This window comes from Stenella coeruleoalba, assembly GCF_951394435.1.
Source record: "Stenella coeruleoalba genome assembly, chromosome: 1".
Classification (NCBI taxonomy): domain Eukaryota; kingdom Metazoa; phylum Chordata; class Mammalia; order Artiodactyla; family Delphinidae; genus Stenella; species Stenella coeruleoalba.
Genome location: NC_137169.1, coordinates 125,372,428 through 125,399,726, shown reverse-complemented (window position 1 = coordinate 125,399,726; position 27,299 = coordinate 125,372,428). Strand labels below are relative to the sequence as shown.

General features: G+C 62.4%; 1 protein-coding gene across 2 annotated transcripts in view; it reads right to left on the bottom strand.

Annotated features, from left to right (window-relative positions):
- Nucleotides 1–14,810: 14,810 nt before the first annotated feature.
- KIF21B (kinesin family member 21B) overlaps nt 14,811–27,299 on the bottom strand; it is a 41,464-nt gene continuing 28,975 nt past the window's right edge. The window contains exons 22-35 of one of the 2 annotated variants that reach the window (XM_079929442.1): nt 26,201–26,366; nt 25,968–26,019; nt 25,740–25,797; nt 24,803–25,008; nt 24,650–24,724; nt 22,952–23,065; nt 21,390–21,428; nt 19,586–19,722; nt 18,657–18,837; nt 18,373–18,537; nt 18,054–18,171; nt 17,280–17,450; nt 16,484–16,683; nt 14,811–15,494 (exon numbers count right to left, since the gene is read on the bottom strand). In XM_079929442.1, coding sequence (XP_079785568.1) covers nt 15,437–15,494; nt 16,484–16,683; nt 17,280–17,450; nt 18,054–18,171; nt 18,373–18,537; nt 18,657–18,837; nt 19,586–19,722; nt 21,390–21,428; nt 22,952–23,065; nt 24,650–24,724; nt 24,803–25,008; nt 25,740–25,797; nt 25,968–26,019; nt 26,201–26,366 — 1,740 coding nt within the window. In that variant the 3' untranslated portion in view covers nt 14,811–15,436. The remainder of the gene's footprint in view (nt 15,495–16,483; nt 16,684–17,279; nt 17,451–18,053; nt 18,172–18,372; nt 18,538–18,656; nt 18,838–19,585; nt 19,723–21,389; nt 21,429–22,951; nt 23,066–24,649; nt 24,725–24,802; nt 25,009–25,739; nt 25,798–25,967; nt 26,020–26,200; nt 26,367–27,299) is intronic. The other variant, XM_079929443.1, reaches the window with a different exon arrangement.

The window sequence follows — 27,299 nt, the reverse complement described above, 5'->3', positions numbered from 1 at the left end:
CCGACGGCTGCGGAGCCCTCTTGGCCGAGGGTGGGGGGAGGGGGTTTCTGCTTTCCTGTTGCACCGGGGGAATCGGCCAGGCCTCCTCCCAGCTGCAGGACTGCGCCAGTCGGAAAGGGAAGCCTGCGAGTGTATTCTGGAATCTCTGGGACAAGAACAGGTGGTAAGGAAATTCTCTGGAGCTTTCTGAGAGCTGCGGAGGAAAGTAGGAAAAAACGAGGGCTCACGCTTCCTTGGGTTTTGGATATTAGCCCTGGCTTGGAAGCTGCCTGACTTGGCCTCTTAGGCGGCCAGGCCACCGGACAGGTGCCGGGCAAAAGTATCTGCCTCGTGGGCCCCCGTCCCCGGACGCCTACGGAGGGGCCGGGCCACGGTGAACGCCAGGGCAGGGCCTGCGCCCGGCGTGGGGCAGGGTCTGGGGGCGGGCGGCAGGGGGGCCGCGGGCAGAGGTTTGAGTGTCCCTCCGTCCTAGTTCGACGTCGACACGCTGAAGTTCCTGAGCCGGGGCTGGCGTCCCTCTCTGAGAGGAATTCTCCTTTCCTCCTAGCCCTTCCAGACATTAATCCTTGAAGAATCCACGGAGGCCTTGGTCAGCACCGTGCGCCTGCAAGCCATGCTCTGCATCGCGGCCCTGAGGTTCCCCAGGCCGTTCCCTCCCCCGAGCCGCAGGGTCTCTGCTGCGGGAGCACTGGGGCTGTGAGGAGGGCAAGGCTTGGGGACCTGAGCTCTGGGCTGTGGGTGGCAGGGCCCATGACCACCACCTGGCCTCCCAGCCTCCTGGGGTGGGATGCCCCCAGCTTTCACTGTTAGAAAGCTGTTAGGACATCCGTGTGGGGAAGGCTCCCCAAGAAGCCGGGGCCCCCTTCCCTGGCAGGGAAGCGTGTGGGGCTCAGGTCCCACTGTTTCCCGTGCCGCAGAAAGAGGGCAGAGCAGAGTCTCCCCCGGGGCCCTCGACACTAACCTGTCCTCCAAAGCCCTCCCGTGGCTCCTCCCCTCCCCTCCCCTCCAGCCAGGTGACCCCGCCGCTCCACCTGTCCCAGAAGCTGGACCTGGCCAAGGCTGGCCTCTCCAGCATCATCCCCCTGCCGCCCATCACGCCCAGTCTGGACCGCAAGGACAGTGCTAGTCGCTACAGCCAGGTACCCACCTTGGCCCATCTGCCGGGGCTGGTCTGCCCCCGAGGAGCCCACCCACCCACCGTCCTCTTCCCTCCAGGCCTCCCTCCCCATCTCCTCGGGCTGCCCACCCTCCCCATCTCCCCAGGGTTGGTTCCTGCTCGCACGCAGCCCACGTCCTCCTCTCACGAGGGCTACGTTTCTCTAGTTCCATGACAGCCCCAGTCTCAGGAGGAGACAGTCTGGCGATAAACCCACAGATTCTATGGAATTACTGACCAATAGACTTGGCCAAATCTTCCCGAGAATTTTCAGTTTTAAAGCTGGAAGGTTCCTTGATCGAAAACGTTAGAGAACGAATCGCTGACGGTGAGGGCCCCGTGGGGCTGTATTTGTTGGCAAGAACTGCCCATTGCCCACTGCTGCTCTCTGGCCTGCCAGGGGAGCAGGTCCGGGCTTCAGTGAGGTCAAGAAAGGCCAGCGCTTGGGAAGCTGGGAGTGTGGCAGCAGAGCTGGCCGGGCTCCCTTCCCCGTGGGGAGGGGTCTGAGGGGGATGGAGTGCCCCAAGGAGCTGTCCATCCTCTGACACCCCACGTCCCCCACTTGCGAGACCGTCCAGGCCTTAGATGATATGTTACAGGCTCTTGTGCTGGAGCGTCTGGAGCCCAGCATGGTCACCCTGCAGAGCCTCCTGGAGGTGAGTGTCCACAGCAGTCAGGGAAATTGAAGTCCTGGGTTAAATCTGGTGTGTTGGGGGCCGCTCCAGCCAAAGGCCATCGGTCCTCAAACCTCCGCAGGTGTGACTGTCACCCGGAGACAGGTTCCTGTGTCTCTCTCTGTCTTCATAGAGTCTCCCAAATATTCTCAGTTATGATAAATTGTCACCCGTAGGGGTGAGTGTGAATTTGAGAAATAGCCCAGAGTCACTTGAAACCAACTTTCATGAGCAAGACGGGAATTAATTAGGATAATATAATTTTGGATATAATATTAGGTGTGACTAAAGATAAGGAGACAAGATTGCCCAGATATCTAATTTTTAAAATTAATTAATTAATTTTGGCTGCACTGAGTCTTTGTTGCGGCACCCGAGCTTCTCTAGTTGCGGCACGTGGGCTCAGCAGTTGCGGTGCACATAGTTTCCCAACCAGGGATCGAACCTGGGCCCCCTGCATTGGGAGTGCGGAGTCTTACCCACTGGACCACCAGGGAAGTCCCTGCCCATATATCTTACTAAAGAACTTTGATGAGGGCCGTATCTAGAGAAGAACTGTGTCCACATTGGGACATCATTCTTTTGGAACGTATCATTTCTTGTATTTTTTTTCATTTTTAATGATGTTTATTGTTTTCTTTCTAATTTTACAAGCAAAGCATGTTCATTGCAGAAAACTAGAAATACGTGAACTCTGCTGCCCGCTGAGGCCTCCCTCCTGTCGTTTCTTTGGCCTACATGCTGCAGCAGGAGGCTCCTGCTTGCCTTTAAGGGGGTCGGGGATGTGGACTCAGGACTAAGAAGGGAGGGACTTCCTTGGTGGCGCAGTGGTTGAGAATCTGCCTGCAAAGGCAGGGGACACGGGTTCGAGCCCTGGTACGGGAAGATCCCACATGCCGCGGAGCAATGAAGCCCGTGCACCACAACTACTGAGCCCACGCGCCTAGAGCCCGTGCTCCGCAACAAGAGAAGCCACCGCAATAAGCCCGCGCACCGCAATGAAGAGTGGTCCCCGCTCACTAAAAAGACTAAGAAGGGAGGGGGCGGTGCTCCCACGTGTGTGGATGGAGTCTCCTCGCTCTCCTTCCAGATCATCCTGCCTTGCTTGGTACAGTCGGAGAAAGTGCACGAACAGTCCCGGGCCTTGGGGGCCATTTCCCGGCTGCTGAGGCTTACCTGCAATTTCCCTGAGCTGTCGGTGAGCGCCTGGGGCGGCGGAAGGCTGACCCCTGCCTCTGTGCACATGGGACACCCGACTGGGGCTCTGCAGGGGGCCCTGGAGGGTGGTCAGAGGGCCTTTTTCTCCCCCCTACCCCGCGCCTGTAAGCTCCAATCAGGCACACACATCTCAGCCCTGGTGGGGGACCTTGGCCTAGAGAGCCGGGCTGGGTCCACAGCTCCCGTTGGCTACCGTGTCCCAGGGGTCTGGCTGCTCCACTCCCCTGTGTGCTGACTTGGAAGGTCTCCTTTGCCAGTACAGTGCGGAGCTGGTGGGTGGGCACCCACAGCAGATGTTGAGTGATATGGGCGGGGAGGGGATGGTGGCCCCCGGGGGTGGGGGTAGGAGCCCCCTGTGGACGGCTGGGCGCACCCAGTGTCCTCTTCCTGCAGCACATGGCAGAGTTCTCGATGAGCGGGCAGCTCATGGGCACCCTAGGCCTCTTCTGCATGAACCCCAACCAGGAGATCAGCATGGGGGCCTTAGAGGCCCTGCACTACCTGTTCAAAATCCTCGTCTTCATAGAGGTAAGTGTTATGAGCCTGGATTGCCTTGTGGCCGTGGCCGTGGGACCCTCTGGTTCGTAGGAGTGACAAGGACGACCGTGGAGACCCCATGTGGTGCTGGGGGCATCAAAGGGCCTGCCTCTCTCACAGCTGCAATGCTGTAAATGTGCTTTATCTAGATGAACCCCAAGTGCAGTGCTGATGCAATGCCCTCTTTTCAGAGGTTCCAGGAGAGTCTTGGGAGAACAGCGAGCTAGGCTTGCAGCCACCTATGAGATCAACTTGAATCCTCAGTGTTTCTCAGCTGTCCCACTGCCACCGTGAGGTGTGAAGCTGGGAAAAGGAGGCTCCTTTCTCACGGAACAAACGTGGGCGTCCCTGATCTAGGCTTTCTCTGCCCCAGGAAAACCAAAGATACAGACCACCACACACACTTACAGAGGTGCCACAGGAATTTGCAAGTCTCCCCCAAAGGGAGTTTCAGGAACTTGACGTTTTGTGAGTGAATAGGGTGTATTTCCTGGCTGCTTAGCAGCGGGTAGAGGGGGGAACATGGTACAGGAGCAGCAGCTGCTAGAGGACCAGGCACCTCACCGCCACACTCCCCCTCCAACCCACTGGCCTGGCACTAGGGACCAGGGAACCCTCCTTGTTCTGTTGGGCAAACGTCATCCCACCTATAAACCCTCTTGATCTCTGACGTTTGCAGGGGAGAGGGCAGGGCGTGTTCCTTTTTCCCTGTTAAGGCCCTGCCCCGAACTGTTGGTTTTGGGTCGGAGATATGAACACGAGACAGAGGACATCCTGAAGGATCTGCAGAAGCATTTCCGAGCGGAATGGTTTGCCAACATACAGGATCTCACAATGGTAACCCTCGGCCTCCACCGAGTATGGGATGCCCAGACGGGGAGCCTTGGCAGGGGAGGAAGAGGCCTGGGGCGCAGAGGGGTAATCCCCAGTGCGGGGACGGGCCCCCAAAGTTCACGGAATGCTGGAGGGGAACGCACCGGGGGCGGGGCTGAAGGAGGCTCCCGTCTCTGACCTTGGAGGGCAGCACTTAGAGGCTCGGGGTGACCCGACGCCTGCACCGGGCTTTTCTGCAGCCCCGGCTCCCCGGCTGGCCACCAGCGCACAGTGGAAAGCTGTGGGTGTGACACTTCCTTTCCCAGGAGTGCCCCCGTGGTTCCCGGCCCCAGGCATCACTGGCCTTCTCTCCAAGCCGCTCTCTGCCCTTTGCCACTGACCAGAGACGGGCTCCCAGGGCGGGGAGGCCCCCATTGGAGGCAGCACGGCGTCCAGAACAGAGAGGGCCCGGAACCGGTCCGTGTTCTGCAGTGGATGGCCTGGCTCTGAGCCCGGGAGCCTGGGCGCGTGAACTGCAGCTGAGAAGTGCTGATATTGGCTTGCACACACCCGGCTCATTTGCCCGGCAGGGCTCTGACGGGCGCGTGAGGATGCGCTGAACCAGCAGCTGAGCTGGGACGTTATCTTTGTGGAGGGTGGGGGGGGGTCCCTCCCAGGGAACTCGGCTTGGACATTTCTGGCAGAGCCGACCCTGATGGGGAAATCTCTTCTCTGAGAAACTGTTTTGGGCGCTGGGTGGGTCTCCGTACAGTAACATAGCGACTGGGAAAATCATTACCACCCTGATTTTTCAACTTCTCATTGGTAGGAGAAAGGGTGCAGGTACAGCCAAAGGACGGCCCGGCTTTCCTCCCACCCGGGGTCCCTCGGAGTTCACTGAGTCCCGTGCCCGCAGGGCTGACCTCACCGCCGTCCGTCTCCTCTCTCCATGCCCCTCGGGGTCTCCTCCTTGCCCTGCCCTGTAACACCTTGCACTGAGCCTCCCCGTCTCTCCAGATTGCCCGGTCCGCCCTCTGCCTTATGGCCACCTCGATGGGCTGGTCAAAGCCCAAAGCGATATTTGCCGAGAAAGACGTCTGGACCATCCTCAGAGCCCTGGTAAGTCGCGGCTCCCGCGGCGCCTGCTCCTGGGCAGGGAGGCCGGGGCACCCAGCCGTGTGGGTCTTTTTCCTGCGGCTTCCGGGTTTGCAGTGGTGCGGTGATGAGATGCCCACTGGCCGTCCACTCTGCGCCCAGCACCTACATGTGGCTCCTGCCCCACCCCGCTCCCATTGCTTCCTGTCTGAGTTGGGGAACTAGGCACACAGGTGGATCATTCTGGAATAGTCGAGTAAAGGCTGAAAGAGAGGAATGTACTTCGTAATGCAAGGTGGGGGCGCGCTCAGCCCAGTCTGGGGGTTGAAGGAAGGCTTCCTGCAGAGGTGTCCTCTGGGGGCAGTGGGGAGTGGAGGGCGAGGTAACACTGCGGCAAAGGGCTGGGCTCAGGGGTACAGGTGAGGCGCTGCCCTACAGGGGGCGTGGAGCAGGGCTCTCACTCTGTCCCCGGGGCCTGGGCCACCTCATCTGATAGGACTTGATAATGGGAAATGAGGGCGGGAGAGCCCAGTGTGTGGGGAGCTACAAGTGGCTTGGAACCATTAAAGCAGGAGCAGAAAACTCAAATGCCTCCGGGCCACACAGGTAACGTCAAGCAGAGGAGCAGGCCAGGTGGGTCTGGAGGGCTGAGGGTCGTGGTGCAGCTCCGGCCCTGCTTCTCGGCCTCGACAGAGCACACGTTCGACAACCGCCCCTTACTATCCTGAAGTGAAATGTGTGGGTAATATCACCGCCTCTACAGACTCCCAAAGTAAAGAGATATGAAACCCTAGCTCCAGAGGAGAAATGAAAGTACTTTTTCATAGAATGTAACATAACATGACGTGATAACATGGCAGGATGTGACCGTGATATATGCGTGGCCGCGCCCGGCCCAGCGCCTCTAGGAGACGTGACGTGGGGCCTCCTGCCCGCGGATGGACCGGCTACAAAGGCAGGTCGTGTGTTGGGGGCGCAAATAGTGACCCAACAAGTGTTGCCGCTGGTGATGTGACTTCCAAAGTGATGGACGATTTTTGGCGAAGTTCTGAAAATGTGAAGTACAGTCTTGCTTCGATCTATATTGTAGCTGCGTCCCTAGAAAATCCAGTGTATATCTGAACCGTAAAAAGTACTCTGTGTTTCTATAAAAGACAGAGTCAAGTTCTGGGCACAGACGATTAGAAATAAGGTTTTGGTTGCACAGGTATCAGTAGGACATGAGGAACTGTGTCCTTCCCCTCATCCTCTCAACAGTTCCATCCATCCCTCTGCGGACGGCACAGTCCCCACCTGAGAAGGCTGAGACCCCCTGATTGCATCTATGAGAAAACGTGGGCTCAGGGTCGCTACATCTTCCACTTCGCTCTAGGAAGTGGAAATCCTGATTTTAGGTGCAATTTCCCGCGTTTATATTGGCAACTAATTTAGAAGGTTTGAAACAGTGTGCGGAGCAGAAGGAAACATCTGCGGGCTGGCTTGGCTCCTGGCTGCCGGGGTGCCGTCCTGGCACAGGACCACAGGGCAGGAAGCAGGAGGCTGGGTCGTGTGGTTTGGTGGAGGTTGGGACACAAGAGCAGGACTTGACGCTGTAGGAAACGGGGAGCCATCGAAGCACTAAGCAAGGGGGTCACGTGGTCGAATGGCCGCGCAGTTTTGACAGACCGCCTGGTGGCAGATCGGAGGATAAGTTCCCGGGACAGGACTGGGTCTGGGCCGGGGGCCAGGGAGAGGTGATGGGGTCATGGAGACGAAGACATGGGGGTTAGCCAGTCTTGGAGGCTGATTTGACGTGGAGCGTGCAGGTAAGGGTGGACTCCCGGGCTCCTAACACAGGTGAGTGCTGGCGTCGGAGGCTGAGGGGAGAATCCAGAGGTAGGACCAGGTGTGGAGGGGACGCCGGTGGCTCGACTCATACACGTGGAGTCAGTAAGGCTTGTGGGGTCCGTCCCACTGGACGTCAGACACGGGTCACTGACGCAGGGAGAGCGGGCTGGGCCGTGGGCAGGGACGTGCACTTGAACGGCAGGTGGAAGCTGCAGCCCTGCCTGGACTCGCACAGCGGGACAGGCACGCAGTCAGCATCGGGATTCCGGGACCCAGCGAGAGTCTAGGAAAGAGAATCCGGCAGAGGAGTGGAAGAGGGACGAGAAGAGAGGAGCGTCACGGTCACCCAAGAGGAGAAGCTTCGGGAAATGATGGTGACCATAGCATGAGTGTAGGAAGAGAGACGCTGGGGCGGCCCGTTGGATTTGGACCACAGGGGCTGCTGTGACCTTTGCAGGCGCAGGGTCAGTGGGGGGCGTGGTGGAGGGAGGGGCCCAGGGACGTCCTGCTTGTGACCGGGTGTGTGCACCCCCAGGAGGAGCTCTTGCTTACACTCTACAAGCTGTCCTGCCCCTTGCTGCACAGCACCGCCCCCCTGCCCATGAGCCCCCGTCCCCCAGGCCCTGGCCCTCCTGCCCAGCACCGCTGTGTCTGTGTTGCAGCCCTGAAGCACATGCAGGAAGACCCCGACCCCGCGGTCAGCTGCCTGGCCACGCAGACCTCCTACGTCCTGGAAGCCAAGGAGAAGATGAAGATCCCCAGCGCCCAGCTCCTGCTTCTGTTGCAGGAGGCCGAGAAAGGCCCGTTAATGAGCCTGCGTCCAGGGCCAACAAGACGGTGGCCACGGTGACTGCGCTGGGCTTCTAAGCCCTGCTCTAGACGTGCGGGTGCGTCCCTGCAAAGCCTCTATGATAAAGGGAGAGGGACCACTGCTGACCTAGTGGCTAGGATTCTGGGCTCTCCCTGCCATGGCTGGGGTTCAATCCCTGGTTGGGGAACTGAGATCCCATCAGCCGTGCAGCACGGTCAAAAACCAAAAATTTTTTTTAAATTAAAAATAAAATAAAAGGAGAAAGAGGGAACATCCGAGCAGGAGGTGTTTCCTCGTCTTTCCCCTGGAGCCCATTGCCGCCCGGGGTAGAGTTGCCTTCTCGGCGGCAGCGAACCTCTGGGTCCAGGCCCCTCCCAGCCCCGCCCTCACTCAGCCAGGGCCCTGAGGCCAGAGTGCGGAACCTCAGCTTGCACTGCGAACTGGGAGGAAAGTGGTGCTGGGATGCGGGGCTGTGGGCAGGGCTCCTGGCCGTAGGCAGTGCACGCTGGCTGGTTTACGCCGCTTGTTAAAGGGCATCAGTCAGCTCCCGGGGGATCAGCGTTCGGATATTGCGGTCCGGGCACCAGGCGGCTCCCGCAGCACCGCTGTGGCGGGCCTGTGGCTCAGCACACCCTGGCCCAGGTGACAGCGCTCAGGCCTGGGCATGGAAAACTTGGCTGCTGTCCCTCCTGCCACGCCAACGGGTCAGCGGGGTGAGCGCCTACCATATCCCACTGCCCCTGCTGGAACCGGCCCTGCCGGGGGCCGTCCCACCATCCCGGGGCGGCTCTCCGTCCACGCAGGGCCACTGGCTGTTCCCATCGCCACCACCCCGCCCCGCCTTGGAGCCGGGGTGTCACCTGTTACCCCCAACCTCAGTCAGCCGGGCCCTGGGCAGAGCTCTGGGTACAGGGACAGTGACCCCATGTCCTACAGAGCAGGGGCCCCGCGGCCCAAACTGGCCACAGCGAGGCGGACGCCCAGCCTGGCTCTGTCTCTGGCCCTGCAGCGTCTGGCCTCTGTTACCCGCACCCCAGACCCCGGGGACGTGTGGAGCTCCCGCTCGGTGGCCGCGTCTCCACCTTCCACGCCTCCCTCTCAGCAGTGGCCACCCTCCCCGGGTTATCTGGGCCCGGGGAGCGGCGGGAGTCACTGCCACGGTTGCAAACAGACCTCAGAGGCAGCGTTGAAGCTCGCGCTAACCCGGCAATGGCCAGAAGCCTCTTCCACCCACCGCCTTTGTCACCAGCTGGCACTAGGGGCCTTTCCGGCCGCACCTGTTATAGCTGGCGGTGCTCGGGGAAAGTCACAAGACTCAGTATACACTCACGGTCCCTGCCTCGCCCTCCAAAGCGCGATCCTGCTTTGCTACAAGCAATGGCAAAGGATGGATTGTATTATAACCTATCAGCAGGTCAAGTGCATTGGTATAGGACCCTCTTCAGAGACAATCACGCTCCTCGCCTTGGTCAAGCCAAGTTAAGGGACTCAATGGGCAGAGACCAGCCCGGGAAATGGACTCTAGGGTCTTCTTGTCCTGGGATGATCTTGGCCACATCTGTCGGCTTCTGGGCCTCAGTTCCTTTCACCTGTAAACTGAGAGGTTTGGAAAAAACTATCTTTTAAGATGCCACCCAGCCCTGGCAATGAATGGCTCGTGTCAGATTCCGAGGAGTGCAAATTTCTTGCCTGGGAAAGCCGCCTGGGAACTTATATCCTAAACAGAATTTTTCTTCTTCATCCTCGTTTGTTTTCCAAGTTTTCTATAATAAACAGTTATTGGACTTCCGCGGTGGTCCGGTGGTTAAGACTCTGCCTTCCAGGGCAGGGGGCATGGGTTCGATCCCTGGTCGGGGAACTAAGGTCCCACATGCCGTGGGGTGTGGCCAAAAAGTTTTTAAAAAGAGGCCATAATAAGCAGTTATTACTCATAATCTGGAGGGAAAAATCCCACATTAAAAGAATAAAAAGCAATGTCCCTTAACTCACTATTCCTGCTTCCCCACCCCTAAGTGCCTTGGCTTCTTCAAGACTTGAATTTGGAAAAACCACCTTTTGTGGCCAAAGTCTGGGGGCGGAGGGGGAGTCCGCTGGGTGCAGTCAGCTCCGGGTCCTCCGTCTTCTGGTTTCATCCACACCCCTCCCCGCTGGTATGCAGCTGGCGATGCCCCGTTGTCACTTCCCGCAGTCGACAGTAGGCTCTGTCCCGAAGGGCAGAATCCTATGTGAAAGATGGCCTGTGGGGAGCAAGGGTGGGGTGAGGCCGGGTGGGAGGTAGCATGGGTGGAGCTCGGTCAACCAGCCAAAAACAACCGGACTCCAGAGCCACCGCTGCTCCCCGGGGCTGGGAGGCTCCCGTGCCCGCCGCGGGGCTGGGGGGATGCATCTCCGTCACTGGCTCAGGGTCCCCCAACTTACCAAGCCCCTTCCTTGTGAGGACCAGGACCCTCTGGGGAGGAACCTTCCTCCGCCCACGGCGACCCCCTCAGCACCATCACCTGTCACCAGCCGTGGGTCCGGATCAGCAGCAGGGCCCGTGCGGGCTGAGGAAGCAGCTTGCTTTGGTATTGGGAAAACAAAAAGAGAGACCCAATTGTCTTCTTAATACAGACCTCAGAAAGGAAAGCTTCCGAGTGGTCGGGGGAGGGAAGAAGGTGCAGACTGGCCCCCGAGGTGGTGGTGCAGGGGTGGGGGTGGGGGGGCGGGGGGGGATGTGTGGTTTTCAAAAGGAAAAGGCAGGTTTAGATAGTTGCTGACAGCTCATCACTCCACCCGCCAGGATGGCTGTTCTTTCTTCATTCACTCCCACTCTCCCTCTTTAAATGTTTGCTCAGCATCTGTGGCCACAAGGCGCTGAGGGAATACAGAAAGAAACAAGATGAAGTCAGGACTGACCTCCCCAAAAAGAGGGTACATTTTATGGTATGGGAATTACATCTCAATAAAACTGTTATGAAAAAGTTTTGATAGAGCTAAACCTGACGAAGCAGAGATTTGCACACACAGCTAGTGCAGAGCATCGGGACTATGGACCCGGAAGTGCGTACACTCCTAAGTTATATGAGCATCACCGATGCCTGGAAAACCGTAGTAACGAACAGGATCTAGTGAGTTACAAGCACGAGAGCAGCTCCGTTTTACAGCAACAACTCTGTGTCTTCCGGGGTGAAGACCACATTACAGGGTTGCTCGGCGTCTCATAGACGTTTTTATGTTAAAAATGGGGCTTTTATGTTCAAAAGAATGGGACGTCTAGGCAGAGCACAGAGGATTTTTAAGGCAGTGGGAAAAAGAAAAGGGAATACGAGTTTTTAAGACTGAGAAGCCGTGATCTGGAAGCAAACGTCACGCCTTCGGTGGAGCCGTTGGCACGTGTGACCGTTTGTGTTTCTGTCCCCTCCTCCTAAGCTACGAGGAACAGAACCGCATCTGGGGGGCAACCCGCACGGCGCCTCCTGCCCGATGGAGCGAGAGGAACGGGTGTCGACCATGACTGCCCTTAGCAGCTAGGATGCCCGGCAAGCCGCTTCCTCTGAGATGTTTCTCATTTCAGAAAATGCAAACGCCGCCTGTCACACAGGTAGTGAAAACCCGATGGATGACGCCTGGAACAGTGTCTGGAATGGAGCAGGCGCTCAGGAAACACCGGTGCCCTTGCCTCCAGCTGCGCACCTGTCCCAGGAGGGGACACAGGGCCTGGCCCAGTTGCCTGGCCCCGCCCGCCACCAGCCCCTTCCCCCAACCCCTGCCCCAGGGAGGACCACCAGCCCAACATCCGTAGCCCTCAGGGTCACACCACACACCATAGACAAGGGTCATTCGCGTTTTATTTATGACAGCTTCTTAGAACACTCACATCTGGTCCGGGAACAGAAATGTACAGCATGAGGTTTAAATAACTTTCATACACTATGTACAGTCATCGGCAGACGTACAAAACATATATACACCTGTGCTACCACCCAGCGGAGGAGCTGAACCAAACGCAACCCTGCGCCCGGGCAGGGGATAGCTAGAAAAGAGCTGGTGGGCAGGGCAGGGCTTCACGGCAGGGGTCTTCTCTGACCCTCGGCTCTTCCCGGAACTGCCCCTGCTTCCCTGCAAGGCCCTCGGGACAGGAGTTCAAAGGGCTGAACTGGGGTGTGGTGCAGCTGGGAGCTCCTCTGATCACTGGGGGAGGGGGAGTAGAACAAAGATGTCTTAGAAGAATCAGAACTTTCCCTGTCAACTCTATCTTTGCACATCAGAGGGTTGGGAAGGGTTTGGGAGCCAAAAGAGGAGGGATTGTGGGGGGTGGCAGCCAAGCCCTGGCTGCTTGGGGTGCAAAGGGACAGAGGCGCTGGGTTTGGGCCACTTGGCGGGAAGGAGCTCAGCACTCTGGCAGGGCAGGCCCTGGCCACACAACACGGTGGTGAGCACACCGGGCGACGTGGGGATGAACGACCAGGGGGTGTGCCGGCACCCAGCCCAGACCGCTTCAGAGGACGCCCGGGAGCCACGCCCCGCAACGGTGGGAGGGGCCAGGACTCCCTGACCGTACAGCAGCCCTGCCCGCGTCTCCGCCACCCCGGGTGGCGTGAGCAGGTCCTGGCGACAGTCCTCCCTCCGGTGGTTTGTGCTTTAAACTCCCTCTGCCCGAGCCACCCGGCCCCTGGCGGGCAGCAGGGCCGGACCATGCCCGGACCCACAGATGGCCCCCCAAGGGGTGGAAGGCGGCACCCAGACCGCCTCAAAGGCTCGGGCGTGCTGGCCTCTCTCAGCCTTCCCCTCTCCTTGGCAAGCTCGAGTCAACTCCAGGTGCCTCGGAGGAGCCAGCCCTGCAGATGGAAGCGAACGCTGGCCTGGTTAACGTTGAGCAGAGGCCTGGCCCAGGACCGCGCCGAGAAGGCCGTGGGCAGTGGCCGGAAGACGGTCCCGTCAGGGGCGCTTGCCAGCCCCTTTGAGAGCTTTCCCGGGGCTCAGCCCCGGGACAGGATACGGGTCAGTGGGGCTGGGATGGACCTGGGGTCGAGCATTCAACAATTCGGGATGTCGGGGAAAAAGGGCGCCACTCCGGGGCCCCCAGCCCTGCAAGCCTTTGGGTGGGCACAGCAGGGCGGAAGTAGTAGGATGCGTCCCGGAATCAGGACAGGCTGCGGGCCGAGCCCTGTCGGAGCGAGGGCGGCCCCTGAAGCGGGCGTCCTCGGTCTCCCGCTGGGCAGAGCCTCCTGGGAGGAGCCTCCCGGCCGGGTTTGCCCAGGCCGCCTGCCACCAGCCCTGGCTTGTGCTCAAATCACAACCATTTTGTGCTTCCACATTGAGGATGCTTGTGCATCGAGGGGCGCTGGGGGCCCCCCAACCATGTACCCAGCCCATCCCCGAAGGAGCGGGCAGACTTCAGTGCTCTGGAGCACAGCTGGGAGAGGCTCCCGAGACCTCAAGTTCAGAGTCAGTGCTTCCCGCCAGGACAGCAGAGCCAGCCTGCCGTGAGGTAGCTGACCCACGAGAAGCAGCAGGAAACGGGCAGGGCCTCTGAGCACCTCTCGCGGGCCCAAGGGCCCGTCTGTGCAAGGACAGGCCTGCGGCCGCTGCCCACTGGCCCCAGGCCGAGGCCTCCAGCCTTGTGTTTCTACAGCTTGTAAACAGTCACGCAGATTCTTCCTTACAGGAGGCAAGGGTGAAGCTTTCTGTTGAGGTGGGGGGAGGGCCGGGGCCCGAGAGGAGAATTGCACCCACTTCTGAGCGGCTGAGGGGGCTCCCGGCACCCCCGCGATGGCCCAGCAGGAGGGATTTCCAGTCCTGAAGACACTGTCCCGGCTCTGGGCGTGTCCCTGCTGCACGTCTGCTCCCCCATCGTCGACCCCAAGTCCAGCAGGGGGCCCTCACAGCAGGACGGCTTTCTGAGCTGGGGGGCAGCTCGGAGCAGTGGGGACAGGGCGAGTTCTGCCCTGGCCACGTGGGGAGGGGCACCGAGGGGAGAGCACAGGGCCACCTCCGGAAGATCCAAAAGTCACTGCGTCTTCTGAACAGAGCTGGGGCTCCCGGCGCTCAGACTGAGTGAGGCCAGGAAGCGCAAGACCAGTTAAGCGTCAGAGAAAGTGTGTAAAAAGAAAAAGAATGCGGATTGAACAACATCCCGGGAGCGGGGAGTCCACGGCCCCCAGGAAAGGAGAAACTCAGTGGAGTCCATCCTCACCGCTGGCCCTACAGGGAGAGACCCTGGCCCGTGCCAGTTAAGGCTTGAACGCAAGTCTCCTGAATAACCAGGGAAAGACGCCAGGGGCTCTGCCTGGCCGGGGTGAGATGCAGGGGGGCTGGGGAGGGGCCAGGCCGGGCGTGCCGCCCAAGCCCCTTCATGGTGGACGGTCTTCCGAGCTGCTTCCTACGTGGCCCACCCGGGGTTCTGGGAGTGGGGACAGCGGGCAGGAGACCCCGCGGGTGAGAAGACACATGTGGCTCTGCGGGCATGGCTGGTGTAAGGCTGCCCGGGGCGGGTGCCAGGCCCCGGCGTAGGAAGGCACTGACGCGCCAAGCGGCCGGAGGCGGGGGCACTAGAGCGGCCCCCGGGTGAGGTCGGGGACGGGCCCAGGCTGCAGAGTCAAAGGGGAGCCGCCCTCCTCTGCAAAGCAAATGGAGGGCGGGGGGCGGATCCCCTCTGGGACTGCTGGCCCCTAAGAGCTGAAGGAACAAGCTTGTGGGAAGAAACTTCAAGTCAGTTTCCAGGAGGCAACGGCAAAAAATAAAACTAAAAAATAAATTAAATAACTGAAGGACGCTGACCGTCTCCCCAAAGGAATCTTTCTAGCAGCTCCACCGTGGCCCCAGCAGAAAGGGACCCAAAGAATTGCTGGGGTCCACGGGGAGTGGCCACTGGTGGCCGAGGGGCTAAGGTCAGCTGCAGGGCCAGCTGCCTGCACCTGGTTTCCATGGTTACCTGAGGGCTATCTTTCTGGGCTCAGAGGCAGGTGCAGTGGCTGGGCCAGAGAATGTAGGGGAGGCCTGCTGGCTGGAGGGGCACAGAGAGGGCTGCCCCACCTCCCGGACAGGCCCCCCGGGCCAAGGCTGGAGGAAGGGCGTGGCCAGCGCGGCAAGAGAACCCGGGACAGGTGGGGGGGTGGGGGCAGGCTGCAGGGAGAGAAATGAGGGGAATTTGGCTTCACGGCTTAATTAGCTCCCCGACCTCCCTGTCCCCGAGAGGAGGGGCCGGGAGGGGGCAGTGTCCCGTAGGAAGGTCGGGGAGAGGAAGGTGGGCAGGAGGCCCACAGCCTCTGTCCCCCGGGCGCCGCCCCGCTGGGCCGAGGGTCAGGCTGTCCTCTGAGCTCACTTCTAGTGGGGGCCGCTGGGTACCAGGCGCCGGGCACTCCAGAACTTCACTGTCAGGTCACTGGGCGGAGCAAGAGAGGGCTGGTCAATTCCTGAAGAGGCCACGGCGGGCCACCCTCGAACGAAGCACGGGCCACATCCCCCAACTTGCCAGGCGGGGCTGGGACCCAGGGGCAAGCGTTGCTTAGGCCTAGGGTGGCTGCAAGGGTGGAGGGGAGCTGGGCAGAGGGAGGGGCCTGCGGTCACCAAGGCCCCACAGGCTTCTGAGCACGGCTGCTCTCCGTTGTTGCTATTTTGTTTTCTTGTCCAGGCCTGAATGCTCCCCCTCTGCTCTCTGCCCCCTGGCACCCCTCTCCTGGGGGTCTGCCCCCCGTCCATGCTCGGAAAGAAGAGGGGCAGGCGGGGCAATCTCGGGGCAGGCAGGATACGGGGGGAGAGAAGGGGGAGGAGTAAAACAATCTCGTACCGTCAAGAAGCAGCTCAGATCGAAGTGGAGAAAGAGGGGAAAGGCAAGAGGGGGAGGATGGGGTGGAGAGAGGAGAGCGGAGGGGCGCGGAGGTCAGGGCAGGGTGGTGGCTCGGCCCTTTATGGCCAGGACTCGGCGCGGAAGGCAGGGGGTGAGTCCAGGGACGTAATTCCACAACTTTACCCGGCAGTCACTGTGGGGGGAGAGGCAGGGGGAGGCGGGAAGGGGGAGGCGGAGACAGGGAACGTGGTCGGAACAAGAAGGAAAAAGAAGAGGCCGTCTGAGCAGCTGCCCCTGGGACAGAGGGCCTGGGCGTCCCTGGATGGGACCAGAGCTGGGGCCGAGGGAGGCGGGCTGCTCTGTGGTCTGAGATACCTGCAAAGGGGTCCAGGCTGCTGTGTCAGGGGCAGGAAGGGCTGGGACACGGGGGGTGGTCCCAGCCTGGGGCCCAGCACCCCCCTGGGCGCTCTGTGAAGGCGGGCTCAGGCCAGGGGCGCCGCGGGGTCTGCTCCATGCCCTGGCCGCGGGGACAGCGCCCGGGACAGGGTGGAGAACAGGAGCAGAGCTCTCTGCCCGGCACCCACCTGGAGGCGCTGAAGATGTGCCTGGCGTTGGTGCACATGGCATTGATGGGGCTGTCGTGGCCCTTGATCTCGCCAATGGGCGTGAAGTTGTCGACGTTCCAGACCTTGATGACGCCTGCGCGGCAGGCGCTCAGCAGCATGGGGCGGCCCGGGACGAAGGCCAGGGCGCACACCCAGTCCTTGTGCGCCGTGGGGATTTGCTGCGGGAGGAGCGAGCCGTGAGGGCGAGAAGCGGGGAGCCCTGCCCCAGGCTCTAGAGGTGAGTTCTCGTTCCTGCTCCCATGCTCCACCCTGAGACCCTCCACTGGTACAGAGACCTTTAGCCCTCAGAGGGGTCGGAAGAGAAGGAAGGGGGAGACTGGTCAGACCGGGGGCTGAAAGCAGACCCTTCCTGAGAGCTGCTGCCTGAAGGCAGATGGTGGAGGCAGGAGAGGGTGCCGACCAGGGGGTCACTGGGGGGAAGAGGGTGACGGCCGGTGGGGGGACACAGGAGGGAGAGGGTGCCGGCCGGGGGAGGGGCACTGGGGGGAAGAAGAGGGTGTAGACTGGGGGGGCACTGGGGGGAAGAGGGTGACGGCCGGGGGGGTCACTGGGGGGAAGAGGGTGTCGGCCGGGGGGGCACTGGGGGGAAGAAGAGGGTGTAGACCAGGGGGGCACTGGGGGAAGAGGGTGCTGGCCGGGGGGGTAAACACAGGTGGGGAAGAGGCTGCAGAAGTGGCAGGCTTGGGGGGCTCTGGGCCAGGACACAGGGCCCCCAAGCCCTGCCCGGGGACCGCCTCTCCGCAGCCCACTGCACCTGCATGAGCTCCTGCTGCGCCAGGTCCCACTTCTTGACGCCGTTATCCCGGGAGCCGCTGAACAGGACGTCCCCCTGGATGGCCAGACACTCGATGCCATCGTAGTGCGGGGGCTCGAAGTTGTGGGTGGGGCCGACGGTGCCCGTCACACACTCGCCCAGCTGGAACATCTGCGGAGGAGGGGCGGGAGGGAGGCTGTCGGGGGGGCTTCCCGGGGGACAGGAACTGGGGGCAGGGAGGCTGACTCAAGGTGGGTTTGGGGTGTGAGCCTCCTACTCAATTTTTTAATAAATAAACACTACTTGTACTTTAAATAAAACCATTCATCATAACCCCCCCGCCCTCTTTCCCTTTTTATCCACTGCTTCCCAGTCTCCGACCCTCTACCTACGTTTGCAATGACACAACCAGGGAGCAAACAGCACCAGGGCTGACTTGTGCTCTTTGTGGGTTTTTTTCGTATTTATCGTGTACTCAGTTGTGCTGCCTCCCGTCCTGTGGGTTTTCCCTAATTTTCTTGCCTGTTGTTCTACCCGTGGACACTTAGGTTCCTTCTGACTTTTCAGCACATGTACAAGATCACGCGTCAATCTTGGCCTCCTGCACAGACCTTGCTCCTTGGGGGTGACTTTTCAGCATAAATCCCCAGGGGTCTCATTATTTCCCATGAGTCCCAAGGCAGTGGAGGGAGAGGGCCAAGGTAAGGAGAGTAGGAGGAGAACAGAGCCGCCACCGAGCCGGCCTCAAGGTCAAGGTCAAGGACTTCTCCGTACCTTAACGTAGTGGTCCTTGGAGCCGGTCACCACCAGGTCGTGCTGGCTGGCGGTCTGGGCGACTGTCAGGCACATCACAGGGCCGATGTGGCCAGTCAGCTTGCCGACGGGCTGGAACCTGGAGGGGAGGAGAGGCCCAGCCGGGGGTGCGGGGGTTGGATCGGGGGGACCCTGGGGTGGGGTTGGGGGTCTACCCTGGGGTGATACGCCAGCCAGGAGACTATCCCCCCTCAGAGCAAGATGGAGACCCAGGCACGAGCCGCCTGCAGCCCGGGGCCGCCCCGGGGGTCCCCCGCCCCTGCCCGGGCCCCTCCCCGACCTGTTGAGCTCCCAGATGCGGACGGCGTTGCCCGAAGCGGCATACAGCATGCTGCCCGAGGGGCTGAGGGCAATCTGGTTGATCTGGTGCTCTCCCTGAGCGCTGGTGATGGTGCGGGTGGACGCAGCCGCACAGGCGTCCCCTGAGACCACCTGGCCTGAGGACCTGCCCGTGAGGAAGAGAGGCAGGGTCAGAGGTAAGGGCTGGGCTGTCCCTCGCGGGTCTCCTGGGCTGGGTCCTGGCTCCCGCCCCGCCACCAGTGCGAGCCGGGCGAGACGACTTACGTGAGGGTCCGGACGCACTTGGCCGAGTCTCGGATGTCCCACACCTTGATGTAGGAGGTGGACACGGAGAACACAAGCCCAGAGAGGCTGCAGTACTTGATGGAGACCACGTTGCTGGGGTGACCCTTCAGAGCTGCGATCTCCTGCCCCGTCACCAAGTTCCACATCTTACAGCTGCGGTCTGCGAGAGAGCGGGCGTGAGCGGGGGACAGCCATCACGGCCGGGGCCAGGGGAACTCCTGTGCCCACAGCCACCGGGGCCGCCAAGGCCAGGGGAGGTGGTCCAGAGGATGGGCTCCGGGTCCGGGGGTGGAAACGTGCTCCCGCCTGCTCCTGTGGCGCACGGACGAGCCCGGCACTTCCCACCAGGGCTTCTCGGGCAAACGCCCACCAACGCCAGGTTCATGGAGAATCGCTGCGGCGCCGGGGCTGGAGTAAAGCTCCCGTGCCTGCCAATCGCCGACCAAATTAACGAACGATGGCAGCAAGTCTCAGGGGAAAACTTGGAACCAATGAACCTCACCTCGATTCACAGCCCTCTCCCTCCTGCCACGCAGGTGGGTGTATACACACTTCCCACTGTTCTATTAGCCGGAAGGTAACGTTTTCTGACTGTCGCTGGGATTAAGGAATCGTAGGAAGTGCGCAGCCCTAAGTGCTGGGCTCGGGGAGGGGCTGAGATGAGCAAAGGCGGGGCACCTGACACGCTTCCTGGAGTTCCGGAGGCAGGTCTGGAAGGAGGTACTGGATGGAGACCCCAGAGCCAGCTAGGAGGGGAGGCCCGGGGTGGGGAGCCCTGAGCCCCGGCAGGAGACCCCACCTCCTCAACCTGGCGGCTGTGATCCCGTCTCCTGGGCAGCCCGCTCTGGCAAAGGGAGCGGGAGGGCGGGAGGCCCTGACCCCACCTGGCTGGTCCGGGTTCCGCCCACCTTTGGACCCTGTGAAGAGCAGCTCATCCGTGGCGTCCAGGCAGAGGATGGGCTTGGTGTGGCCCTCGGCCATGGAGACGCACTGCAGCGGGGCCGTCCGCGCGCCCCTGGCTCCTCCGACCGGGGTGATGATGCCCCTTCCCGGGAGAGAGGGAGAGAGGTGCCCGTCAGCCCGGGACCGCGGCCAGGCTGAGCGAGGCTCCCGGGTGAAGGACAGGCGCAGGGGCACTCGGGCTGTGGCAGGGGCTCCAGCCACAGCCCCCCAGGTCCGAGAGCCGCGTAGACGGGGGCCTGTGGTGCAGCCTCTCAGTTGCCATCCTGAGCACTTCTGGGGAGCAAGCCCGGCCGGGCACGGCCAGGGGCCAGGACACGCGGGAGTCTCCTCCGTCGCCTGCCTGACCCAGAACCCAAGACACACACGCCCCCAGGCCCCAGCCGGGCGGGGCAGAGGCCCCAGAGCTGGATGGGCTCCTCCGGCACCTCGGCGTCCACAGGGAGGGTGGAGGAGTGCGGAGAGGGAGGGCGCCCAGGCCGCCACGCCGGGGCAGAGACGCGCGCATGCAGGCGTGCACGTCACCTCCACCTGGGCCCCTTTGGACCAGTGTGGTCAGATCCGTGACTGTCATCTGCAAAGGGCTAAGTCCCTCTGGGGAGCCCTGCTCAGCTCTGTGGGAAGAAAGTGCAGGCCCCTGTGGGGAGCGGAGCTGGCATGGCCCCCTCCTCCCCACAAACACTCAGAGGTGAAGGACGCCTGTCCTGAGCGGACCTGAGGACTTCGCTACACACCAGCCTCCTGGAGGGCCTGAGGAGGAGGATTTTTTTTCCCGCTGAGGGTCTCTAGGAACGAGCCCCTGGCCAAGCCACGTGCACGTCTGAAACATGGCCTATTCTTTCCAAAGACAGCGCCGCCCCTGTGGCCGAGAGCGTCTGACGTGACCAATGCCCCGCCCTGCCCGCAGCTGCTCAAGAGCCCGCGGACTCCACCGGCACCCCCACGGACGGCGGCTGGACAGGCCCAGCTGTCCCCGGTGTCGCAGGCACACGAACAGCCCTGCCCCCAGCTCCCCGCTTCTGACGCTGGCTTGGGCCCAGGGGAAGGAGCCGGGGAAGGAGCCCAAGACAGCAGTGGGGAGACCCCAAGTTACAAGGATAACCCTCCGCCCATGGGAGGGGCCGGGGGTGAGGGCGTGGGTGGCAGCCTTGCAGCCAGGGGCGTCACCCCCGGGGGCAGGAACAGTGAGTGGCGGTTGCCCCGGAAGAGCAGAGGGAGCCCTCAGCCCAGGGTGGCCCTTTCCCAGCCGGGGCTCAGGCCACCAGGTCCTGGGACTTGCCCCTTGTTATGCAGCAGGAGGGCTGCGCGCGCGTGCGTGTGCGCGCGTGTGCGTGTGCGCGGGGCTGGCTGAGGGAGAAAGGTCTCCTGGTACTCCTGGCCTTCGGGCCAGGAGTCGTGGGCAGGGCCACTTCTCTTTCAGAGCCAAGGTCGGTGAGGGAGCCCCCGACACAGCTGAGTAAAAGCCGGGACGCTGAGCCTGCGCGACCTCCAGCAGCCTTCCTCCAGGGCTCCGGCCCCCCAGGCTCCCGTGCCCGCCCCTCCCACCCGGTGACAAGCCACCAGAAGCCATGCCCTCCAGAGCCCCCAGCTCCAGCCTGGCGCAGTCAGAGGCCACGAAGCACCCACGAGAGGGGAACCAGGGGTGAGAAGGGCGGGAGGGGGTCTGGGGAGCCACGGAGAGGAGGGGCCGCATGCTGAGGCCAGGGTGCGGGGAAGGGGGACAGAAAGGGAGCAGCGAGCCATTCTGTGTACCTCAGGACCTCCGACAAAGAGGAGTCGCTGTCATCAGACCTGGGGGCAGAAAATTAGCTGGATTAGGGGGAGAGAGGGACACACACGAGGGAGCAGAGGCGGCAGCAGCACGGGGAGGTCAGAGGGTGGTTATTCTCTGCGGGGGGAGCGGAGAGAGGAGAGGAAGGAGGGCCTGAGGGCAGCGGAGAGGAGGTGGGGCAGGCCGGGGAGCTTGGGGCGGGGATGGGGGTGCGGAGGGGCAGAGGGGACACGGGCCTTGCTGGTCCCAGGATCTCGGCTGCCTCACTGCACAAGCTGGGGGCCCCCTGCCCCCTGAGCGACGCTGCGCCTCCTCCCACCCCTCCCAGGAGCAGGCCTCTCCCAGCAGAGCTTCAGAGACCTGCTGATCCCCAAGCACTGGCCCCACGGGCCGCTGGACGGTGCCCGGCGTCTGCCTCTGCACACGCATGGGCCCGACACCCGGGCCACCGGGCAGGACCGGGGTCTGGGAGCCCCCGGAGCTGGGATGCCAGGGTCCCACCCAGAGCTGCCGAGAGGGACCTGTCAAGGTGTGAAGGGCCCCTGGCCGGCATGGGCGTCCCCTGGCTGGTGTGAAGGGCCCCTGGCTGGCATGGGGGCACCCTGGCTGGCATGGGGGTCCCCTGGCTGGCGTGGGCTGGGCTCGGCGCTGTCTTCCCGCAAGGGGGGCCACGGCAGGTTTGGGGCAGGAGCGATGTTTTGCCTCTGTGAGGAGAGGCGACGCAGGCAAAGGAGTAGCACTTCGTAGCCTGGGCTCCGCCAACGGACAGAGGAGCTGTTGGAGCCGAGAGGAGCCCTCCGGGGGCTGCAGAAGGTTGGGTATCGGGGGTGCCCAGCAGTGTGGGGGGCCCGGAGGGGAGCACGGGAGGGCGGGGCCTCTCCCTTCGCCACCGCAGAGGCCCACAGGTCAGAGATCCCAGGTTTGGGCCCAACTCGGCTGCTTTCTAGGTGTCCCGGGGCCTCTGAGCCTCATCTCCTTTGTAAAGCAGGGGAGGCAGTCCTCGCGGCTGGTCTATATACTCCGGGCGGAATCACGTGCGTGCCAGCCTGGGGCGGCGCCGGGGGGCGGTGCCCACCGCACTGGGAGGTGAGTGTCCAGCGAGAGCACTCAGTAGGGGTGAGCTGAAGCCCCACCATGTGACAGAAACGGGGTCTCCTTCTGCAGGGACCCTCCACAAGGGCGCTGGGGCGTGGCCTGAACATTAGCGGGGGTGGGGGTGTGTGTGCGTGACTGAAGCGAACGGAGGGGCTTCAGAGAAGAATCAGCAACAGCAGAGAAGGCAGGGGCAGCTCTGGGTAGGCCCTCGGGGTGCCCGACTGCCTGGGCCTGGCCCCGTGGCTTCCTTCGTGCCCTCTCCTGCGGTCCCCACACGCTCAGGGGACGGGAGGGGTCCACGGGCAGCACAGAAAGGGCAGAGGTGCCGGGAGAAGGGCCAGCGCAGCACACCTAGCGTCTCCCCGCTGCCCGCCTGCCTGCGGCCAGGACCCGCCTGCAGCCTCCCTGTCCCCTCTGTGCCCCCCGCCCCCCGGCGCCCGGCTCTTACTTGTCCAGCGCCGACCCCTGGCTCTGGTTACTGGTGAGACGAGAGAAGACGTTTCGGTCGTTCCGGGGCCGAGTGGGAGGGGACGAGGGGGGCGTGAACCCCACGTCTGTGGACCTGGCAGGTGAGCAGGACAGAGCGGCAGCCGTCAGTCACCGCGCCTCTGCCCACGGGCATGCGCACGCGGCGTCGCCTGCACCACCTTCCGTCTGGTTGTGCGGGCGGCAGGGCAGGGGGTCCTACGGCCCAGCTCCTGCTCGGCCCCCAGGGGTTGGTCCTCGTGATCCGTGGGTTCTGCATTTGGGAATTAATTCACCTGCTCACCAAAGCCTACCTGTCAGCCCCAAACAACACCCGCAGGGTTCCTGGTCATCTGCAGGCGTGAGGACCCAAGTGCACATCTTCCCAGCTGAGGTCAAAAGAGGTGGCCCTACCTCCCTCACAGTGTACACAGCGCCCTTTCCAGTCTATTTAGTGCCATGATTTTCAAATGTTTGTGCTTTTGGTTGGTGAGTTCAGTGTTTAAAATGGCCCCGAAGATGGTGCTGCAGGGCCACCTGGTGTCCGGAGCTCAAGGAAGCTGGGACGTGGTTTACAGAGAAGATACGTGTTAGAGGAGCTTCGTTCAGGCATGAGCTCTAGGGCTGTTGGCCCTGAGTTCAATATTAATGAGTCAACGGTACATATTGGATTAGGTGTCTTTAAACAGAAACTCACATGACGGGTTGGTGAAAACGCTGGGACCAGAGGCTCCCAGGAGCCCAGCCCTGTATTTCCCGGGAACAACGGCTCAGGATTCGCTAAGTCGTGTTCACGGTGACTTGACAACACAACTGCCACAAACAGCGCGACCTGATCTCCAGGGAAGAGTCCAAGGCCTCGTGACGCCACCCCTTCCAGCACCCACGGCCCTGCTCTTTGGAGGGTGGTCCTCAGGCTCAGCCCATCCTCCCTCCTTTTGGAGGGTCATCACGAGACCAGCCTACATTCCCCCCAATTGCAACTCAGTGTGTTCTCTCTGTCACGGGGGGGCGGGACGGTCTGTGGGGCCCCGGGCGCACAGATGCCCTTGCAACTCCTCCCACCAAAGGCCCATCTGCAGCCGCGGGCATGGGTGGCTGGACCGGAGGGAGGGACAGGCGCATGTCCCCCTCCCGACAAGGCAGGTGCATGAGGTCACCCTGAGCCCCTGCCCTTCTACTACTTCGCTGTGTGACCTGGGGAGGCCACCAAACATCTCTGAAAATTAAGGCGACCCTGAGAGGCACCGGGATGCCCGAAGAAGCCCGTGGGGCCCCATGAGTGAGTGGCTGGCCGGCTGGGGACTGTCCTCGGTCCTGCGTCCCCTCCCAGGACTGTCCTCGCTCACCTACACTCCGCCCACAGGACAAGACCTTGAAAGGGGCTGAGGCCTTCCAAGGACCCCTGGCCGTGAGCGGGGCTGAAGCCCACTGGCCCCGTGCCCAGGCCAGGCCACTGCAGATCCGCCCACGCTGAGCTCACGGCAGCCGGCAGTTTTTAGCAGCGGCCTTGGCCACCAGCTCCGGTGCTTATGGAGAGACTGTTTCCTGAGCCGCAGCTGACGAAGTGAGGAAGGGGCCGTGGGCGGGGGCGCGAGCGGGGCCGGATGAAAGTGTGCAGGACGGTGTACAGTGGGCCTCCCAGCGATTCCTGCCCCCAGGGTCTAGAACGAGTCCTCACCTGATGGGCTGCCCTCGGTCATATGACTTCCTTCGGGTCAGAGGGGACGTCTCCGCTCCTCGAGACTGCCGGGGGCTGGAATGCAGGGCCCAGTGAGGCCCGGGCCCACCTACCGGGCCCACCCACGCCCCCACCACTCAGCTCCCTCCTTACAAAGTGCTCCCTCTGCTGGGCAGGCTGATGGTCCGAGAGACCTTGTCCCGGTAGTAGGGATCTCGGATGGAGAAGCCCACTCCGTCCTCTTTGATCTCCACGAGGGAGGCCAGGGACTTGGTGATGTTCTTGGTGGACACCTCCAGCGGGGGTCCCAGGCACTCGGCAGACACGGCCTTCATCTGGGCGGACAGCTTGGGCTCACCCTGAGACAGGAAGGGCTGGGTGGACCCACTGCCCAAACACGATGGCACAGAACGGGGAGCTGGGGGAACTCCAGCGGGGAGACGCGCCGCCGGTCTGAGGCAGAGGAAGTGATGGAAGGGCCCCGGCAGACATGACCCAGGCACGTCTCCCGAGGCTTCTGGAGAAGCCAGACCGACAGGAAAGGCCTCTGCTGCCCTTCTTTGGACTTCGCAAACAGAATGGCAGGCTGACCTCTGCTGCTCACCAGCTAATCAGTTACTCAGAGGCTGTGCACAGGGCGCCGCTCCCAGTCTGCAGGGCTCTCCCTTCTCTCTTTACTCAGTCCTGTTTCGTGGTTCCATCTAGTCTAGCAGCTGCTCCCTCAGTGTCAGACTCCCTCCCTGCTGAGTCAGCGATCCGCACGCACAGTAACTAGACATCCAGGGTGGGTCTCTGACTCACATCAGGAGGCAGAGTCTTGGTGGGGAAGTGGGTGAGTTCTGACAGCGAGGCCTCGGGCTATGATGATGTCATTCCACCCACTTCAAAAGGAATGGGCTGTAACGGGTCACACATCTGGGCACCCCGACCCTTTCCAGGTCAGACCCTTCTTGGCCACCGCATCCCAGATGGAGGCAATACTGGGTTGGGGCTGAGGGTAGGGGTAGAGCCCCAGGAAGGTGCAGGGGAGGTGCAGGGGAGCAGGCTGCGGGGAGCCCCCCGCCCCCAGCCGCCTTCTGGTGGGGCTCACCTTGAACTTGAAGTCGTCATGGCTGGTGGAGCCTTTCATGGTGAATGACTGGGAGAAGCTAAGGAAAAAGCAGAGGAGGGCCAGGATGCCGACCGCTGATGTCCCGGCTCCCTGGGACTTAGGTTCATGGGTCCTAAAGAGCCCCCAAGCCCAGGCTCAGCCCTTGACCCCCCGGCAACCCCCCAACCCAGCCCCAGGCACATGCTCGCTCCCAACCTGGAAACTCACCTCCCCTCCGAGAACTCAGACACCTCCTCATCTGTGCTGGCGTAGCCGTTCTCTGCCGGGGAGGAGAGAACCGAGGGGTGAGGCCCCACTGAGCCCTCCCCCTCCCTCCCACCCCTCACCCTCTGGGATCGGACTGCGGCCTCCGGGGAGCCTGGGGGAGGGAGGGTCTCTGAGGGGAGGCAGGGAGCCCCGGGGGTCCCTGGGGGCCCCGAGGCCTGCCCCCCGCCCTGTACCCTGCTGCACGTTGTGGATGAGGGCCTGCAGCTCGGGATGGGCCTCGGCCTTCTCGCGCAGGGCATCAAGCAGCAGGTGGTTCTGGGAGGGGCCCGCTATGTCTGTCTGCCTCAGCCGTCCCTCCAGCAGCCGGATCTGGGCCTCCTTCTGGGCCACCTGCAGCCCCTGAGGGCGGGGAGCGGGGAGGCCTGGGGTTACCCCTCCTGGCCTGGAGCTGGGGGGCCCCCGTCACTGCCCTCCCAGGATCTGCTCCCAACCAGACGCCTCCCCGCTAGCTCCCAGGCCCCAGCCTGTGCCCATCGCAGACCTGTGATGCGCCCCCCAGCCCCCCTAGTTTCCCCCGCATCCACGCTGGGGGGCACACTCCCCGTCATGGGCAGAATCGTGTCCCCAGAACGCATATGTAGGTGTTGTAACCTCCAGGACCTCAGAACGGGACTGTGTTTGGAGACGGGGTCTTCAGGAGAGCATGACGTTAAAATGAAGTCTCGAGAGGGGGCCCTAACCCCTGTGACCGGTGTCCTTATAAGAGGAGGAAATCAGGACACAGACACACACAGAGGGAGGACCTCAGGAAGGGCGAAGCTGAGTCTGCAGGCCCAGGAGCGAGGCTCAGAGGGACCCGCCCCGCCTACACCTCGATCTCTGACCCCAGCCTCCAGGACCGGGGGCAGCAGACGTCTGCTGCTTAGGCCCCCCGTCCGCGGTGCGGGCCGCCGCAGCCCCGGCGGAGGAACACGCTCCCGAGTGGCGAAGCAGAGCTGCGAGAGCTCCCTGGGCGGGCGAGGGGTCGAGGAGCCAGGCCCCTCTGCCCCTTCCCCGAGTTGCCCCGCAGTCACAGACCCCAGGGGAAGGAAGTCCCCACGGCCAGCGCTCTGTCGGGCAGAGGGGACAGGGGACCGACACAGGCCAAGGGATGCCTTCTGTTCCTGCACGATGCCACTGACCCCACTCCTGGGCGGAGCACGTCTGTTTGTTCCTGTTGCCCCATTGGAAGCGCGCGCGCGCGCGCACACACACACACACACACACACACACACACGCTGCTCCCTCCACCTCCGCGGGCTCAGGCCCGGCCCTACTCTGGACGGGCTCGCA